The sequence below is a fragment of the Manduca sexta genome, chromosome 4, assembly GCF_014839805.1.
Source record: "Manduca sexta isolate Smith_Timp_Sample1 chromosome 4, JHU_Msex_v1.0, whole genome shotgun sequence".
In the NCBI taxonomy this organism is placed as follows: domain Eukaryota; kingdom Metazoa; phylum Arthropoda; class Insecta; order Lepidoptera; family Sphingidae; genus Manduca; species Manduca sexta.
In genome coordinates, this window is record NC_051118.1 from 2,811,888 (window position 1) to 2,829,379 (window position 17,492).

The following is a 17,492-nucleotide window of genomic DNA, read 5'->3' on the forward strand; positions in this document are numbered from 1 at the left end:
AGAAATAAAACTCCTTAAATCAACCCGTTAATTTATAGTCTCAACCCTTACAAAGTTCCTGGGCCTGTTTCCTTTAAGATCTTAGCTGATAGAAAGCGTGGCTGTGTGTGATATCCAGGTCATGTGTTTGGTACTCTTGGCAAGCGTATTACTATGACTATGTATATAAGACGACATACAGTATCTGCCACACGTAGTTCGGCGTGGTAGGTCTAAACTCGACGTGATTATATTTTATATCCGTCCGGATAGCGACCACGGTACACAAGGTGTTAAAACCCGGAATAGTAGCCCACGTGTGTCGCGTTCCGGGATCAGCCTGAGTATATCTGGTTCCATCAGGTCAGCATAATTGTATCGACTGCCAGGTGTAATCATCTCTCGTCAGTCGACGTTCTATTGGAACCCACTTCACTTACCATCAGATGCAGTGGAGTCACTTTGAAGTGCTCGTATAAAAATAGTAAAAACATCGCACCCAACCACGCTTTCCACCTAGCGGGGCCTTAGAAGAATGCAGATTAAGTTCTGTTCGAAACATCCCTAGTTTAGAGACCCAGAAAGCATACCTTAACCTAGATTTAGTACTTCATTGTGATAAGTTTTTGTCGCAGTTGGCTGCCGGTCACACGGGTCACGGTATGCTGGTCGGAGGGGGAGTCCTGCAGCAGCCCCCCACCCACCACCTGCTCACACAGAATTCCATACTTGGTGAGTACTTACATCCATATAAAAAAAAATATTTTAAATAATTGTGACTACATTTTTCCATTATATAAATATACTTAGTCGCAGCTCGGAGTCAAGAAGTTGACGGTGTGATAGTCATATGGAATGGCCGTCTCACCGAACTATGAGAATGAAGGAACAGAGAGTGCAGGGTATTGCGCACACGTTTGTGCACGATAATATCTCCTGCGTATCAGGCTGACCTCCATTAAGATTGGCTACCCTGGCCGATATGCGGCTAGGAGAGATTCATTCACTACTAAACTATTTACTTGACTACTAGTATCAACGCCTCTGAGTCGAATTTGATCTGAAGTGTGAAGAGTTTGGAATTTTAATAACATCCCCTCCATTAAAATAGTTTATAGTCTAATAACATCGAAATTTCGCTTCATATAATGATAAAAGGTAGTTTATAGTATCTATTTACCGAACTTTTTTTCAACGCTAGTAAATGCGTCGAAATCCATTCAATCATTTTAGAGTAATAGCGCATACAATCACATCGAGTTTATTTTTAAGAAATCGTAAATACTGCCCGTATACCATACTGTAGATTTTAGCTTGTTTTTTTGCTGTTTCATCGAAAGTTCTTTTTTCGAATGTTATTTTTCACCGCTTCTGACCTTTTCCTCGTTTGTTTCTACTGTTTATTTTTTCAGTCTCATCTTTTCTTCTGATTGCACCTCTCCCAAATTTATCGTTTTTATATTTCGATGTATTTAAAATTTCAAATATACATTCCGATATCTCATTCATTAGTTTTCGTAGGGTTTCGTTGCAATTACTCTTCATAACTCGGGCACAAGGTTACTAATAAAATAATTACGGGTAATAATTAACAGACGGTCGTTCGTGAGACTGGCGAGGGATTTCAGCTGCAGTTAACATTTAATTAATTACGTTTCTCGTTAACATAGTCGATACACATTCGCTTGTAGACGATTGTGTAGTTTACTCACACTGTGTACTTGAAGTCTGTAAACAGTGTAAGATTTATGTGTTTTCGTTAGGTATCAATGTTTGAAGTACATACACTTATTTTTATGACTGCTTCGGTGGCCTAGTTGTAATTGTACACGGTACAAATACGACTACCGCGCTAAGGTCCAGGGTTCGAATCCCGGGTAGAGCCAAAATAATTGTGACTGGGTTTTTTCATCTTAAAATATTAATTAGTCACAGCTAGGAGTCAGGAAGTTGGCGGTGTGACCCCTGTGCCTCGTAAAGCGCGTATAGCCGTTGGTTCTGCGCCTGATCCCTCTCCGGTCATGTCGGATTGCCGTCTCACCGGACTGAACCGAAAGAACAGAGAGTGCTTGTGTGTGGCGCACACACTTGTGCACTATAATATCTCCTGCGTGCGTGGCTGATCTCCATTAAGATTGGCCGCCGTGGCCAAAAATTCGACTAGGAGATTACATTTTCATTTTTCATTTCATTCATACTTATACTATACCTTGTGTGAGCAGTGGACCTCGTACTTTGGGTTTCAATTTGGACATTATAAATAGTTTTTTGTTGGTTCCTGCATCGGAAGGAAGAATATATTTTGAAACCGTGAAAACTGAGTGAACACTGACGAAAGCGGACGTAACAAGCTCCTTTAATAAAAATAAAACAAAAACAATACCTTCACAAAACAAAGGAAAAAGTGTTCCATCCAATCCAAATTATTTTTTTGCCTGTATCGTTTATACGACAATTCTGCCAATGTCAAGTTTAAAAAGCAGAAGGCACAGAAGTTAAATGCATCTATATATATTATATATACTACGTACCAGATTTGGCGTTTTGAACATTCACTGCGTTCAACTGATGTGAACTGCAATCCAGTCAAACTGACTATAATATGGTAAATATTGACAGCTTCTACCGAATGATCCTCATGGTGTAAGAACTCGAGTCTAAGTGTAAACCTGGATTTCAATAAAACATATTAGTCAAATAAGTAAAATTATTTGTTGTTCACAGTGACGTTTTGGTTGCCATTTTAGTTCAGATTTTGAACAAATAGTTTATACAGACGTTCGTGTCTATTGAATATACGTCAATAGTTTTATTTTATTTTATTTTATTAAGACATAGCTACAGAGTATAAATTATAATTATATAAAAAAATAAAGTATATAATAGTATTAACAGTGCTAAATTCAAACTTCGATAAAAGCTACGCTCATCATTATAATTCAAAACACAAAATTAAATAACTGCTATACAATCACTCTAATTAGATTTTTTTATATAACTATTTATATGTATGTAAAAAAGTCTTCGGCTAGGTGAATATGTAATTCTGTAGATAAACATCATGTTTGACATTGACGCATCGTTTGGAGGAATTGACATATTTTAAGCAGTATGAACAAAAAATACGGTCAGTATTTTTCATCGAGGCGTTGTTAATGTAATAGTCTCAATTGGGAAGATTTCGAGTATTCAATTTGTTTTTATGGCATATCAAAATTATAAATCATTGTTAGTTGTGTCAAGTTAATGAGCTAAAAGAATCTTGGCCCGAAAGTGTTAACTCGCTCAAATAAAAAAAAAACCATGAAACTTAATTCTAGACCGACTTATCTTATTAAATTACTAAGCATGAGAAATTAACATCAAATCTGCTAATTGTCACAATAAAACTCATTAAGAAAACTGAAATTGTATCCTCTGAAGAACCCGTATAACAATATAACCTTAATTTAATATACTTACTAATACGCCGCAGATACCATCGGCTCTGTATGAGGTACTAACTAATCTAACAGAGGCACTAACTAATACACCCCAGATACTTCCTGACACATTGGAGATACTAACAATCCAATAGAAGTATATAGTACCATCTGATATAATGGAGGTACTAACTAATCTACCGGATCTGGAGATAGACACCTCAGAGGTACTAACTGACACAGGGAAGCACTAACTGACACGGGAAGGTACTAACTGAGGCAGGAAGGTGCTAACTCACAAATGGAGGTACTAACTAACACAGAAAGGTACTAACTGATACAGGGAGGTACTAACTGACACAGGAAAGTACTAACTTGTACAGTGAGGTAGTGACTGACATAGGAAGGTACTAACTGACACGCGGATGTACTAACTGTTCCACCAGAGCTTCTAACACATCTGGAGATTCTAACGAATACAAAGGTACTAACATTCTAACCGTACTAACAGGTGGAGGCGACATCCTGGGCCTCAGCAGCCCGATGCTGGGCGGGGTTCTGCATGCCCACCCTGCCATGCGCGGCGTCAAGCCCGCCGCGGTACACGCGCTCGCAACGCAAGGTCGGTACGTCGATTTTGTTTCCCTTAGGAATATGATAGGGAATGTGATAGGTCTTTTAACAGCCACATTAATAGATGAACAAATTCATAAGAGGTTAAAACTCGCCATAGTGGCCCAGTTAAGTGTCGCTTCCGGGATCAGCCTGTGTATATCCGGTTTCAACAGGCCGGCGTAATTGTCTCGACTGTCGAGTGGTAATCATCGCTCGTCAGTCGACATTCTATTAAACTCCCACTCTACCTACCATCATGTGACATGAGGTCACTTTGCCGTGTCTAAAAAACAACAAATGGCGTATACTCGTTAATTTTATTGAAATATTTTAACTTTGTGTTATTTTTGGAAAGAATACAAAAATGCACGCGATTTAGATTTTTTTAATTTGTTCTGCTACTTATGTGGATGGCTGTAATTCTCCGAAATAACAAGTAGACTCTACAGTCTATAATATTATGTACCTAAGCAAAGGAGACCAATCACCATCATCAACGCATGATCTCCCTACAGTCTTGACCTCCCTCAGTCCCTTCCCTCAGTCGAGACCTAAAAGGGCCCGCGAAAACTTCCCCTTCTTTACCCATGTGCAGATCCTACAAAGATGCCATTCCTACAAAGATGTCTTCCCCCATTTCCTTCCCAATATTCGGCGGGGCCACAGCGCTTACTAAATCGGGAGTTCAACTGTATCCCGTTTGCAGGGTATACGAGATAAACACAGTAATTTCTTCTAAAGGAACCCTACCTGATCTAACAAATAACAAAATAAAACAACTTTTCACATTATATTTTATTCTATAAGTCTATATACTGAGCTCTACACTATTCCCAAAATCGATTAAAACGAAACAATAAACTATTCCTTTATCCAACCTACAGACGTAGCCAAATAGCGGACCCCTTCCACTGTCCTTCTACCCAGAAATAAAGCTAGTTCAACAAAAAAAATTTACTGATAGATTGCAAATATCTGTAATTCTTTTAAAATGAATATGTCATTCTGTCTGATTCTAAAATCTAACTGTGCTCGCGTCCTATTATTCCTAAAACATAGTTCAAACCGCGAAACAAACTCAAAGCTTGTCGCAGTTCAAAGATCCATGAATGAACGATCAAAGGAACCAAACCGTGAATCTAATTGAAACGTCTCGGAGACATTGTACTAATTGGAAACCATTTGGTATGGATTTGGGAAGCAAAAAAGATACGGTTCTGCGATAGTTTGTGGAGTTAGTGGCTGATTGCGGCATCGGTTTTTCAACGTCGCGTATTTAATTAGAAACTGGTCTTTTGCTTTTTCTGGATGATATTTTAAATTAGAAACGGGTTTTATTATTGGTATTCTGACAGCACGGGTAATGGGTATATTTTTACAGCATTTATCATGAATATTTATGGTACAAAGACATTTATAATGTAACCACGATAAAATCCGAAAATAGTTGTATTCCAATGTCTAACATTCCCTTAAACATAACAAATCATTATACAAACAAAAAATAAAATTCGGACATAATACAGAAATTCAATTGCCCTTCATACTTGGACGCCCTGGGGTGCCGGAACTGAGAATTTAATTATAAATTTCATATATAGAATATAGCTAGGCAGTTGATAAGGAAATTTCGGAGATTTCATTCTCATTGAGGTTTCCTGTTATAAATTATTAAGTGATTGAAATAGCTACACCCAAATGAGGAACAAAGCGAATTATCGGGATAGCATTTATATAGATACCAATATAATAGTAAGTATTATTTTATCGGAGTTACTAGCTTATGCTCGTGGCCTTGCCCGCTTGAAGGAGTTTTCCGGAGTAAAAGTCCCACTAAATATTTTCCCGGAATAGAAAGTAGCCTATAACCTTCCCAGGGTCTTAAACTATCTCCATATCAAATTTCATAAAAATCCGTTCAGTAGATTTTGAAAAAATCGATAACATACAGAGAGAAATGGGGTCTTTGTTTTATAATATGTATAGATAGATTTGAGAATTATTCTGGGAGGTTTTTGGTAATAATTTTTACGTAATATGTGACGTGTTTGCCATTAATTTATGGCAAGATGAAATGAGACGAGCTGGTATTTGGTCTCGTTTATAATAACATATAGTTAATAAGGGTATATCTGTTATTATATAACCATCTCACATATCTATATATAATCAAGTACAAATCAACCTTTTATACATAAGTAAAAATGTATATATAAAAAAGTTTTTATATCCAAGGAATTATACTAATATTCATAGCCCGCAATTGCGTATATTCTGCATCCACATCCGTATCTGCAATAATCGTAATAAAATGACGAGCAATTTTTCAAAACTCTTAACGCTGTACAAAATCCCCAATTACCCTTATAATGCCAAGATACCTTCAACAAAACGCATGTAGACGCCATATTGGACAGGTGCGGCTGGTGGGGCGGTTGCGAGCGCTCGCAAGCGGCCGCTGTTGGGCGGCGCGCGGGCGGCCATGTCGCCGACTAAGCGCGCTGTGATGACGCTCCTTGCGCGTGCGCGGGCCGCGACGCATAAGCAAGCGACTTGGCCGGCGCCTCATGAGTGAGTATTGCTAATCATTTTAGAGTATAGCTTGACTAAGACCCGCAGCCAAGATACCTATCCACAATCGTTAACGCTAACGTTAAATATGTATATCGACGGTTGAAAGGCTTAGTGATTTAAGCGACATTTCTTTTCAAAAAAAATAAATAGGTTAAAAAAAAAACAAAATGCGTATTTTTTTTTTCAAAAAAAATTTAACATGTCTTCAAAAAAAAATTTAATAGGTTAAGATCACATAAAAAAATGTGCTGATTTTGAATATGTATGAAAATTAGAGTCGCAAATTAATGTCGCTTGAGACAATTAGGCATTCACCCGACGATAAAATATTATGGTAGCGATACGCTTATACGATGTCGTTTCCATTGTTTTGTTAACGTTTGTAATAATACATCTTGGCTACGACCTCCGCAAATAATAGTGATTTTTGATTATTGTATCCGCGAATGTGTGCCCGCTATGGCGATAGGCTTTCGAAAAGTGGGCGCACTAGGTCCACCTCTGCCTACCCCTTGGGGGATAAAAGACTTGAGTATGCTTGTTACAATTCCTTACAATACAATAATTAACCACTCCAGTTCAAAATGTAATGGAAAAGAAGTAGAAACAATGATCCAATTACTATGTACTAAGAATAAAATTTTGGTACATTACAAAATGACACTTCCGACCATGTTCTAAATTACAAGTTTAATACTCATAATTGAAATGGAATACGCGAGACATTATGTGTCTCCCCTTTAATTAAGAGACAATAAAAGAGGTGTTATTGGATATATTCTTAGTCATAGTATCATTAGAAGTTTAGGTTAAATTTAAATAACTTAATTTTAAGGTTAGATTGTTAATATAATAATACTACAGTTGCGAAGGGTCCATATAACCCGGCTGTCGATTTCCCTTTCGTAATCCATATAAAATCTATCATTAGAAAGCAATTTTCAGACCACAGATATGCATATTATTATACTTTTATTTCCCCCTACCTGCCTGCCCGAACTGGTTACCTACTTCGGTTTGTACCTTGTTTTAAATATAAATGTATCCCTAATTTAAAATGTCCAAGTTATATAAGTAATTATAATTGTTGTTTAGAAATAATAATAATTACACTTATAAATTGTTTTGACGTATCATAAGTGCAACTTTGTTCGCCAACGTGATAAATAAAGTATTTTATTTTATTAGTACCTATATGTTGTGTCGGATCCCTTTCAGAATATTTCACACTTCGCCACTGATATTCTACATACAGTCGGTATATCACAGAAAAAGTACTCATTTTAAATCAACTGACTTCCCCCCAATCGAACCACAACATACTTTACACAATATAAAGTTCATTCAATGGAAATTAATATATGCGGTTTGGTAATTTCGCACAAATTCATTTCGATATATACATTTATAACAATTATAATTAAAAACCACACGATAACGATACACAATATGATAGCTCTAATAATCACTAACCACATCTGAATTTATTTAGGCATTCGAAATGTTCAAATAAACTCTACATTTCACATAAAGTTAAACAGATCTGTGGAACAATTTTTATATTGAATGATGAGGAAGCAAGCCACTAATAGCTATAGTAAAATTCACCTCAAAACATCAGTGGCGAAGGGAATTTTTTGAAAAGAGAACTCGACGCAAGATAATATTTATTTATTTTGAGAGTTTACAACAGAGAACACACATTACATTATTTTCACATATAGCAGTGTAACGGCAGAAGATAGCTGTGTTTCTCTACTTATAGTAAACTACACCGTGCATCATAACTTACATGTTATAAGTAATTTTTGAATTTAAAAGATTATTATTATGTTGTATCTTTCCTGCGGGAAATCACGGCATAAAGGCCGGTCCTTTTGGAAGGCTTGCGTGGGGACATGGATCCAACACGTAGAGGCCCCTTTAAGATACATTAGTCTAGATGAGGTTTATACGTCATATTGCGAATACTCTCTCTGTATGTACTTATGGAGGAAATACAGCCAAAGACAGCGCTTGCAAGGTGCAGGGACCATTGCAGAAAAGATGGGAATTATACTGGGTCTATGGATGGGATCTAGCTAGATTCCATAACGAGTCTCAATCAATAACCCAGCAACCCGTCCAGCTGGACTGGTTGCTGGGCTATTGATTGAGACAACGGGACAATATTATCATTATTATTATTATTTGTTTTTTTAATTTAATTATTTTTAAAGTTAATATTAATTTGCATGGTTATCTTTAAAGTGATCCAGCAATAGACTGTTGAATGTAGACATGGTATAATATGGGTACTAATATGCATAAATGCTGTCTGCAAATCCTCCTAATGATAATTAGATTATACATAAATTAAGAAAGGGAAGGCAGGAATCTTGTTATATGTACCTTCGCCACTGCCAAACATAATGGTAACTAAAATGTAAACCTGAATTACTGTCAGTTATATCATAATAATATAATATCAGCCCTGTATTATATACTGTCCCACTGGGCACGGGTCTCTTCTATTACTAAGAGGGATTAGACCTTACCACGCTGGCCTAGTACGGTAGAGCTCACACGACTTCAAAATTCCTATAAAGAATTTATCAGGTATGCAGGTTTGCTCACTATGTTTTCCTTCACCGTTAAAGCAAGCGATAATTTACAAAGAATACACATAATTTTTAGAAAAGTCATAGGTGTATGCCCTTGGGATTTAAACCTGCATACATAAGTCTCGGCAGTCCGTTCCACACCCAACTAGGCTATCGCCGCAGTCAGCGGTCAGCTAATTAGGAAATATATGCCGAATGTTCATTGGGGTGAATAAACAGGGGACTGGACAACGTGCCGCGAGCCACGCCGTGCATTGTTTAGCCGGATTTACTAGTACTATGTTTATGCAGAGTAATTCAAAAGAGCGGTATATAACATTTGTGGTTTGCTTGTGGTGGAAGTTTCTAGAGAATTTATATAACTCTTTTATTGATCTACAAAATTTCATTTTTCAATTTTTCAACATACTCAAATGTTTATTTATGACACTATCTAAAATAACGAACTCCATATTTTTCCTTTTTTAAAATTCAGATATTTTCATTCATGATTTTCAGTTCGAATTTTATTTTATTCTAAAACGTCTTAAATACCAAATGGCGTCATCTATACGGCTCAGGACGTAATGGCCTTTACTTTGCAGTAAAAAAAGTGAAAAGTAACAGTTGTGAGGTACCTATAATGACATTTACATTTGCCATTGACAAATGACAGTTTATTTATTAGTTTTTGAAATAGTAATGTGAGCCAAGAAAACTTTTTGATTCAACCGTAGGTACTTATATTGTCATGTTTCCTCTCGATGTTTTCTTTCACCGTTAAAGCAAGATAATTCACAAAAAATACACACATATTTTTTTAGAAAAAGTCAGTAGTGTGTGCTTTTGGGATTTGAACCTGCGAACATTCGTCTCGGCAGTCCGTTCCACACCCAACTAGGCTATAATTAAATCAAAAACTCTTTACAGAATCAAATGTGACACAGTACACGCACACACACAGCCACAGACACACACACACGCACAACTACTAAAACTATGCGACTTCACACAGCCCGTGTTGAACTGCATATTGACGGAAGACAGTGAAGGAACACTACTCAACTTAGAACAATTGAACTAAAAAAACTAGAAAATGTAGGTACACTTCACAAATAGGTAAGATATCTAAAATTACTTTAACGTCGCAGGAGAGCTTCCAAACTACGTATATTTCTTGGTACATTTAACAGAAAAAAAATTATAAGTAATCTTTTCGATCAATTCTTTCTTTGTTCAATAATAACATAACAAAAAAATATATAAAAACATAATAAAATATTTATATTATTTAGATAACACTTTATGCATATATTAATTATTTTCCCACGTAAATTGACCTATCTATAATTTGATCTTTTAAAAATATCAAGTCTTATTTTTAGATTACTAAAGAATGATATGTATGTTACTCAAATCATAGATTTTTATGCCTGTACATAAATTTTTTTGGAAAATATTAATAGCACATGTTACTAATGGTATTTTACTTTGCTGGTGATAGGTCTCTCATATATGAGAGTTTTTCTGAATAGGGCCCACCGTAATGTCTATTTCTGCCGCCAAGCAGCAGTGTGTAGTCACTCTTGTGTTCCGATTTGAAGAACATTGTAGCCAGTGAAATTACTGGACATAATAAGACTTAACATCTCATGTCTCAGAATGGCGAGCGCAGTGGAATACCAAGCAATACATTGTAATTGTGTTGGATGGTGTTTCTACTGTTTACTCGTCGTATCGCTTACCATCAAACGGCAAGCTCGTCTCGTCATTCAAAGCAATAAAAACTTAGTTAATCAATTATAATTTTATATTCATGTACATTAACTTTTTTTTGTTTTTTTTATAATTTTTTTTTAATTTTTTAAAAATAACAACTTAAAATATGTATAAACCTACTATTATCCATAAGTTTTTGTTTGCAATGCGCCAATTGTAATGCGCCCTGTATTATGCAATCCTTGTTAATTAATACGTGGAAAATGTCGTTCATTGTATATTTAACTATATTCTGTCAACTTCATCCTATCTTATGTATAATGTAATATACAATCGTTTGTTTTAGCCAATAAATAAAATAAAAAAAGAATAATATACTAAATTGTTTTTTTTTGCAGGCACACGGCTCTCCTGCCCCTCATCAGAGATGAATTCGTCACAGGAGTGGGAGTTAACATAAACCTAGCGTAACTTTATACCGTAAATAGTCAAATTTCATTAGCATAAGTTTAGTTACTGTAGAATAAATCGATTAGTATCGATACTGTCTTGTGTTACACGCAATCGAATATGTTATGCAACGTCGATTATTTTGTATCGATTATTTTCTCATCGATTATTATTCAGAGGTTCTCAACTCGTAGCTGGCTTCGTTCCAAATATGAAATATTTCCGACACCAGCTATCGCCTTTTAGTAATGCAAATGGATTTTACAGAGATGTTTTGAACCCAAAGTTGAGTACCTCTGTAATATTTATAAGAGCAGTACATGATATATTAATTGAGGTACATTATTTAGACCTATCACAAAATGTTGATGCCTCTTTATGCCCGATAAAAAGGTAAGTAAGTCTCTCTTAAACAACATATTCTGGGTACAGGCTTCTGCCGTATAAAAGCGTAAGTGGCAAAAGGGATTAATCCGAAAATAAGTTCCTACTTCTTAAAAAAATTACCTACTAAATGCCATGTACTGCATCTTTTAAATATTTTAAATACCCAAGTACCTTGTTATTACGACCTTCGTGATGTTACCATGGTTACAATTTAAAATACCCTTAAATTCATTCTAAGTTTACCCGAACATAATTAAGAGCTATACGTCGTGTGTGTTATTTAGCACAAATTAGCGATCAATAAAACTGTAGTATAGTAACCGCACTACCGAATAACAATAACGATGTTCAGTAACGGTCGATAACTATTGCAATTGTCAATTAAGACAGAGTACGACAAATAAATTTTTTCACGGGTACAAGATGACCCCACTACATCTGATGGTAAGTGGAGTGGGGTCCAATAGAATGCCGACTAACGAGAGATGATTACCCCTCGACAGTCGACACGATTATGTCGTCCTGTTGGAACCGGATATACACAGGCCGATTCCGGAACGCGACACACTTACGTGGGCCACTATGCCGAGTTTTAACACCTTGTATATGGTAGTATTTATTTGGATTAATGGGAAAAAAACTATCTCAATAGTTCCAAACAACATTACATTAACAAAAAATTAACTTTTTAAACATCCAAAAAGGTTTCAAACATTCTTTAAATCCTCAACTATGTGTTCATGAAAAATAACCGTTTTTATATTCGAAAAATTCAAATTTCGAACGTTACTTTACAAACAGGGTCGGATTTAGGGCATCAACAGTAACCCATGACCCGCATCACGAATGTCGTAATAAAAAAACAATTTATTTCTAGTCAATTTAAAGTAAACCCCATAAGCTTGTGTAGAGGAACACGATGGTTAATGTCCCATGCCTTCGACGTGAACTGTGTACATACACATAGATTAGGTACATAAATACATATATCTACATATAATAATAATAAAAAATTGATTATAATTGTATGGATTGATATTTTCTGGATTTAATTCTGTTAAACGTAAAAGAAAAAAAATGATTTTTACGTCCCACTTCTACCAAGAAAATATATAAAAAAAAATTTACGTCATTACATTTATTCAAGCATAGGGTTAACTGCAGCGAACTTGATACCAAGTGATTAACTCCTCCTAATTTATAGTTATTTAATGATGCGAGACAACAAACTACAATTGCAACAATTACGCCGGCCTGCTTACCCGCAAATTTTAATAGAAATTTCCAATCACTTTTTTCGACCTCTCAGAAATGGACCAATCAGACCAAAGGTTTTTTGGCATTCTTACAAATGAGTTATTTTGATTGGTTCATTCTCGGAATCGGTTTGAAGACTGAGATTGGGATCGTTTATTGAAATCGGCTGTAAATCGGGCACCGGCAAATTCCAGAATGCATGTCAGTAATCTAACTAAATCCAGTAATTATGAATAAATCAGCCTTTGCACTCCACAACAATAAATAACATTGACGTATATTCTATAGACACGAACGTCTATATAAACTATTTGTTCAAAATCTGAACTAAAATGGCAACCAAAACGTCACTATTATAACCTATTTATTCACTTGAACAACAAATAATTTTACTTATTTGACTAAACTTTTTATTCATATCCAGGTTTATACTTAGACTCGAGTTCTTATATTATGAGCGCCACTTCGTATATAACCACACGATATCAATGTTGAAGTCATACTAAAGTCAAGTGTACGGATTGCATTACAGTTGAGCCGAACACAGTGAGTGTACGGAACGCCAGATCTATTACGTAGTACATAATATATAACGATGATAAGTAAAGTGTCTTTTTGACTGTATTTAATTTTTGAAATGTAAATTTGACATTTTTACGCAAACATAAAAAGACATTAATGGCAGCTCACCAATTCGCGAAAACAAATATTTAATTCAAGATAGGACAACGGTTTTATCAAACATTTTATTCTCTTCATTACTGGTGTCTTTACGGTGTTAAAAAATCCTTATAAAAAGGTTATCTACTATCGTTGGCAAGTTTACGTTTCAATTTGAATAAATTATTTGCACAGGGCCGTATCTAGAACTATTGAGGGGAGCAAAAATGTTTTTTTTCATTGGGATGAAATGATTTATTTAAAATTGAACTATTCAAATGTTAAGCATTATTTCATTATCATCATCAGCCACATAAAGTCCACTGCTGAACATAGGCCTCCCCCAACGATTTCCAGACATACATCTCCATACATTATTTAAATTCAGTCAGTATTTTCTCTTTTAACATTTCGTAAAGCAGTTCTCACGAGAAAAGAAATGGCAAAAAACTCTTTTACTGGTGTTATGTTTCTCGTATGCGAAAACCTGTCTTATAGATACAATCACAACGTCTATTTTAGACCAAATAGTAGTGTTGTGTTCCGATTTTAACGACATCTAGGGATTAACTTATTGAGTATAGAATAGCAGACATTTTCTTTTTATACAAGCCCACGCAAAATAACCACATCAGCACCTGATGGTAATGGATTAAAGTCCAATAGAATATCGACTGACGAGAGATGATTACCCCTTAGTCGACACAATAATGCCGACCTGTTGGACCGGATATACACAGGCTAATCATGTGACAAATTTACGTGGGGCACTATAGCGGGTTTTAACACCTTGTGTACGGTGGTCGCTATCCGTGCGAATATAAAATATCCTACCACCAGCAAATTATTATTCGTGTCATCTCAATTTCTGATTAAAAACCTTGTTACTTCTACGGACATATTATTACATAAGTTACGGATAGAGGCACAAGTCGTGAGCACATTCATATTTAGTCAGTATGACATCCAACGCTATGATGTTTTGCGAAATTGATTCTTCAATCGATGCTCGTTATCTATTGTAGTTACACGCGCCATTCCCACCACAGTTATTTTTTTTTTCCTAAGGTTTCGGACTGGTATATTTTTTAAATTATCAAACGGGTGTGAAATTTGTGTCTCACATACGGCGAGGAGGGGGTGCGAGGTTCTGCTATTTGATATGTAATTCGTCCCCAATGTTCATCAGTTCATGACTTGTTATACTAAACCTACAAAAAAATGTAATATCTTTATGAAGTTAATGCGTTACGAAAGGAGATATGGGTCAACTATTAATAGATTTATATTGCAGAAAATATCTATCCATACGTATATATGTACTATGATATAAGTCAAAATCGATACGAAAATTAAACCTTAATATAAAAAAGCAACTCTTGTGGAAAACACGTTATGTGAAATTATGTGTTTACATTTTTGGTTGAAACTTATTCTAAACTATATCTTATTGCAGTATTAAAATATATACTAAAACTGTAATATAAATGTATATATTTACTTAATGCCTGAGTTTATTTTACCGTTCAGAAACTCATGAAATATTTATCATTTGGAGTCTGCAGTTTCATCGTGTTTTCTCAGTAAACTTTGACTTATGTCTCAGTATATTTCGAAATAAAAACACCGCTTACAAATACACTTATAAACTTATCATCACACCTAAAATATTTTATAAGATTGCCAATACCAGTTGACAATGTTATAGTGGCACTTATTTGGCCTATTTATAGGAAAATAAACTTTATATAAATAAAAAGAAAATTCATTTCGCTTAACGAAACTACAAATAAGTCTTGTAGAATATCGCCAATGAAAATACAACACTCTTGGCATTCTTTATCAGGCACATTGTTTTGCTCGTGCACCGGGAGTTCCACTCAAGATTTACCGTGTTCAAATATCTTATTTCAGATTAAATAGGTATTAAACGTTTCTTAAAATTAAATGCTGTCGAGCGTCCATTGGGCAGTAAACTATGCTATAAATAATTTCAAAATATTTGAAAATTGGTTCTGGTAAAATAAGATATACTTACTTTTCACAAAAAAGGTTGCAAATATTTTTTACCAACTAAAAAATCCAGGGACGGACTTGGAAACCAAGCCTGCTCACTGCACCCCCCATACAAAGGTATGACTAAAGATTAGGGCTTTTAGAGGTAATATGTGTAGAAAAGGATCAGAAACTGTGTTAAAAACTACCAATATTTGACAAATTGTTCGTCAACTTTGTGTATAATAGACTAAGATGACGAAAGAAATGTTTTTAATCTACCAACATTTAAAAATTACGAAAGGACATTTTCAAATATTTTGAGACGTAAAAAAACCTTTTATAATTAAATGGAGTATTAAAGTGTGTTTAAATTAAGATATTTAATATTAAAAAATAATTGATGTAAACTTAAATAATTGCTTAAACCTCGTAATATGTGTTTTGTGATATGTAGATAGTGAAAATCTCTCTCAAAATTGTAGTCATAGAGAAAAAAAGATATAACACCAACATTCTTTTATATATTGTATATGTGTAAAAAATGTATTTTCCAAAGCTACACATATTGAAAAACTACAAAAAAAAGTTTTTTTATCTTTTTAATTTTTTTTTAATTACCCAAATGTAACAAAGGATTATGAGATATTCGAAAGGTTCTGGAAACAGAACATAAATGGATGGTTTAATAACATATCGTTATTTGTACATATTGAAGTACATATGGAAATATTTGTAACAGATGCAAAATTTTATAACTCAAAACTCATTAATAACGAAATTGTGACGAAAAAGTACTATTTACATGATAAACTTGCCTTTTTAATATTATTTTTTTCACAGTTTCCATTTTTTTTTCCTAAAACCTAATTCAAACTGCATCTGAGGTAGGGAATTAAAATAATTTGAACAGTATTGATATAAAACAAACTATAAAGAGCTATTTAACCAAAGAAAGAACGTGTTTTAGCATCGATTCTAAGATAAAGTATTATATGTATGATTTTAAATTATTTGTATTAGTTTGAGTTGGGTTGGAGTCATATTATGTAATAAGGTTGATTTTTCAATAATGCATTTTCAATCCTCATGCTAATCTTGCTCGAAGGACCAAATATAAATTGTACAGTAGCTTGATTGGCAAAAGGAAAATATATTTTCCCCCAATTATTAAACATGAAATCTATTTTAACAAGCCATGGAAACTTTATCAAAGTTCGACAAACATTGGATCCAATTGGTCTAAATGTTGACGGTCTTCGAGTATTTGTCCAGACGACTCCAATGTTTGGACAAACATCTTGGATCATTTGATATTTTTAATTGCAACTCAAATAGAACCCAAGTGCGAATGTACTGTATTAGGAACAACAGAAAACTGTATGTAAAATATTCTATGTATTTGTGCTTTTTGTTAATAAAATTATCTATAAATATTTTCGTTGTTTTATTACTACTCAGGGATGGCGAAAGAATTGCACGCGTGTCATAAGTGACACGTAACAATAGTTCGAATATACGAGTAATATGCAATTAATATACAGGGTCATTTTAACATGGCGTTACTAAATGAAACCACATACTTATATACTTGCATATAATACTACAATAAGTTACTTGAGCCGTAGATGTAAAATAAAAAGGTTTAAGTTTCGAACAAAATAAATAATAAGTAATTTTAATTGTACGCGCCCTAATGCCACTAATACTACTCTCTAAGAGAATTCGTTGCAGCGGCAACATCATACTTTCAGTCAGAAATACACATAACGCCATATTCGCATTAAACTACAAAATGATCAAAAAATCAGAAAACTAAAACCAGGATTTTTGGTAAAAATATTAGTTATTA

General features: G+C 34.5%; 1 protein-coding gene and 1 long non-coding RNA gene across 6 annotated transcripts in view; one reads left to right on the plus strand and one right to left on the minus strand.

Moving 5' to 3' along the window:
• The window catches only part of LOC115445883 (KH domain-containing, RNA-binding, signal transduction-associated protein 2), a 156,176-nt gene extending 139,390 nt beyond the window's left edge, over nt 1–16,786 (plus strand). For 2 of the 5 annotated variants that reach the window (XM_037442103.1, XM_037442107.1), the window contains exons 8-11: nt 615–711; nt 6,434–6,587; nt 10,103–10,270; nt 11,290–11,382. In XM_037442103.1, coding sequence (XP_037298000.1) covers nt 615–711; nt 6,434–6,587; nt 10,103–10,256 — 405 coding nt within the window. In that variant the 3' untranslated portion in view covers nt 10,257–10,270; nt 11,290–11,382. Of the gene's footprint in view, nt 1–614; nt 712–3,912; nt 4,028–6,433; nt 6,588–10,102; nt 10,271–11,289 lie in introns of those variants that run through there. The other 3 variants (XM_037442113.1, XM_037442115.1, XM_030172371.2) reach the window with 3 other exon arrangements.
• On the minus strand, nt 1,006–2,587 carry LOC115445884. The gene is made up of 3 exons (XR_003938865.2): nt 2,511–2,587; nt 2,189–2,257; nt 1,006–1,707 (listed from the first exon to the last, which is right to left on the minus strand). It is a non-coding gene; the product is annotated as an uncharacterized LOC115445884 (long non-coding RNA).
• Nucleotides 16,787–17,492: the final 706 nt, after the last annotated feature.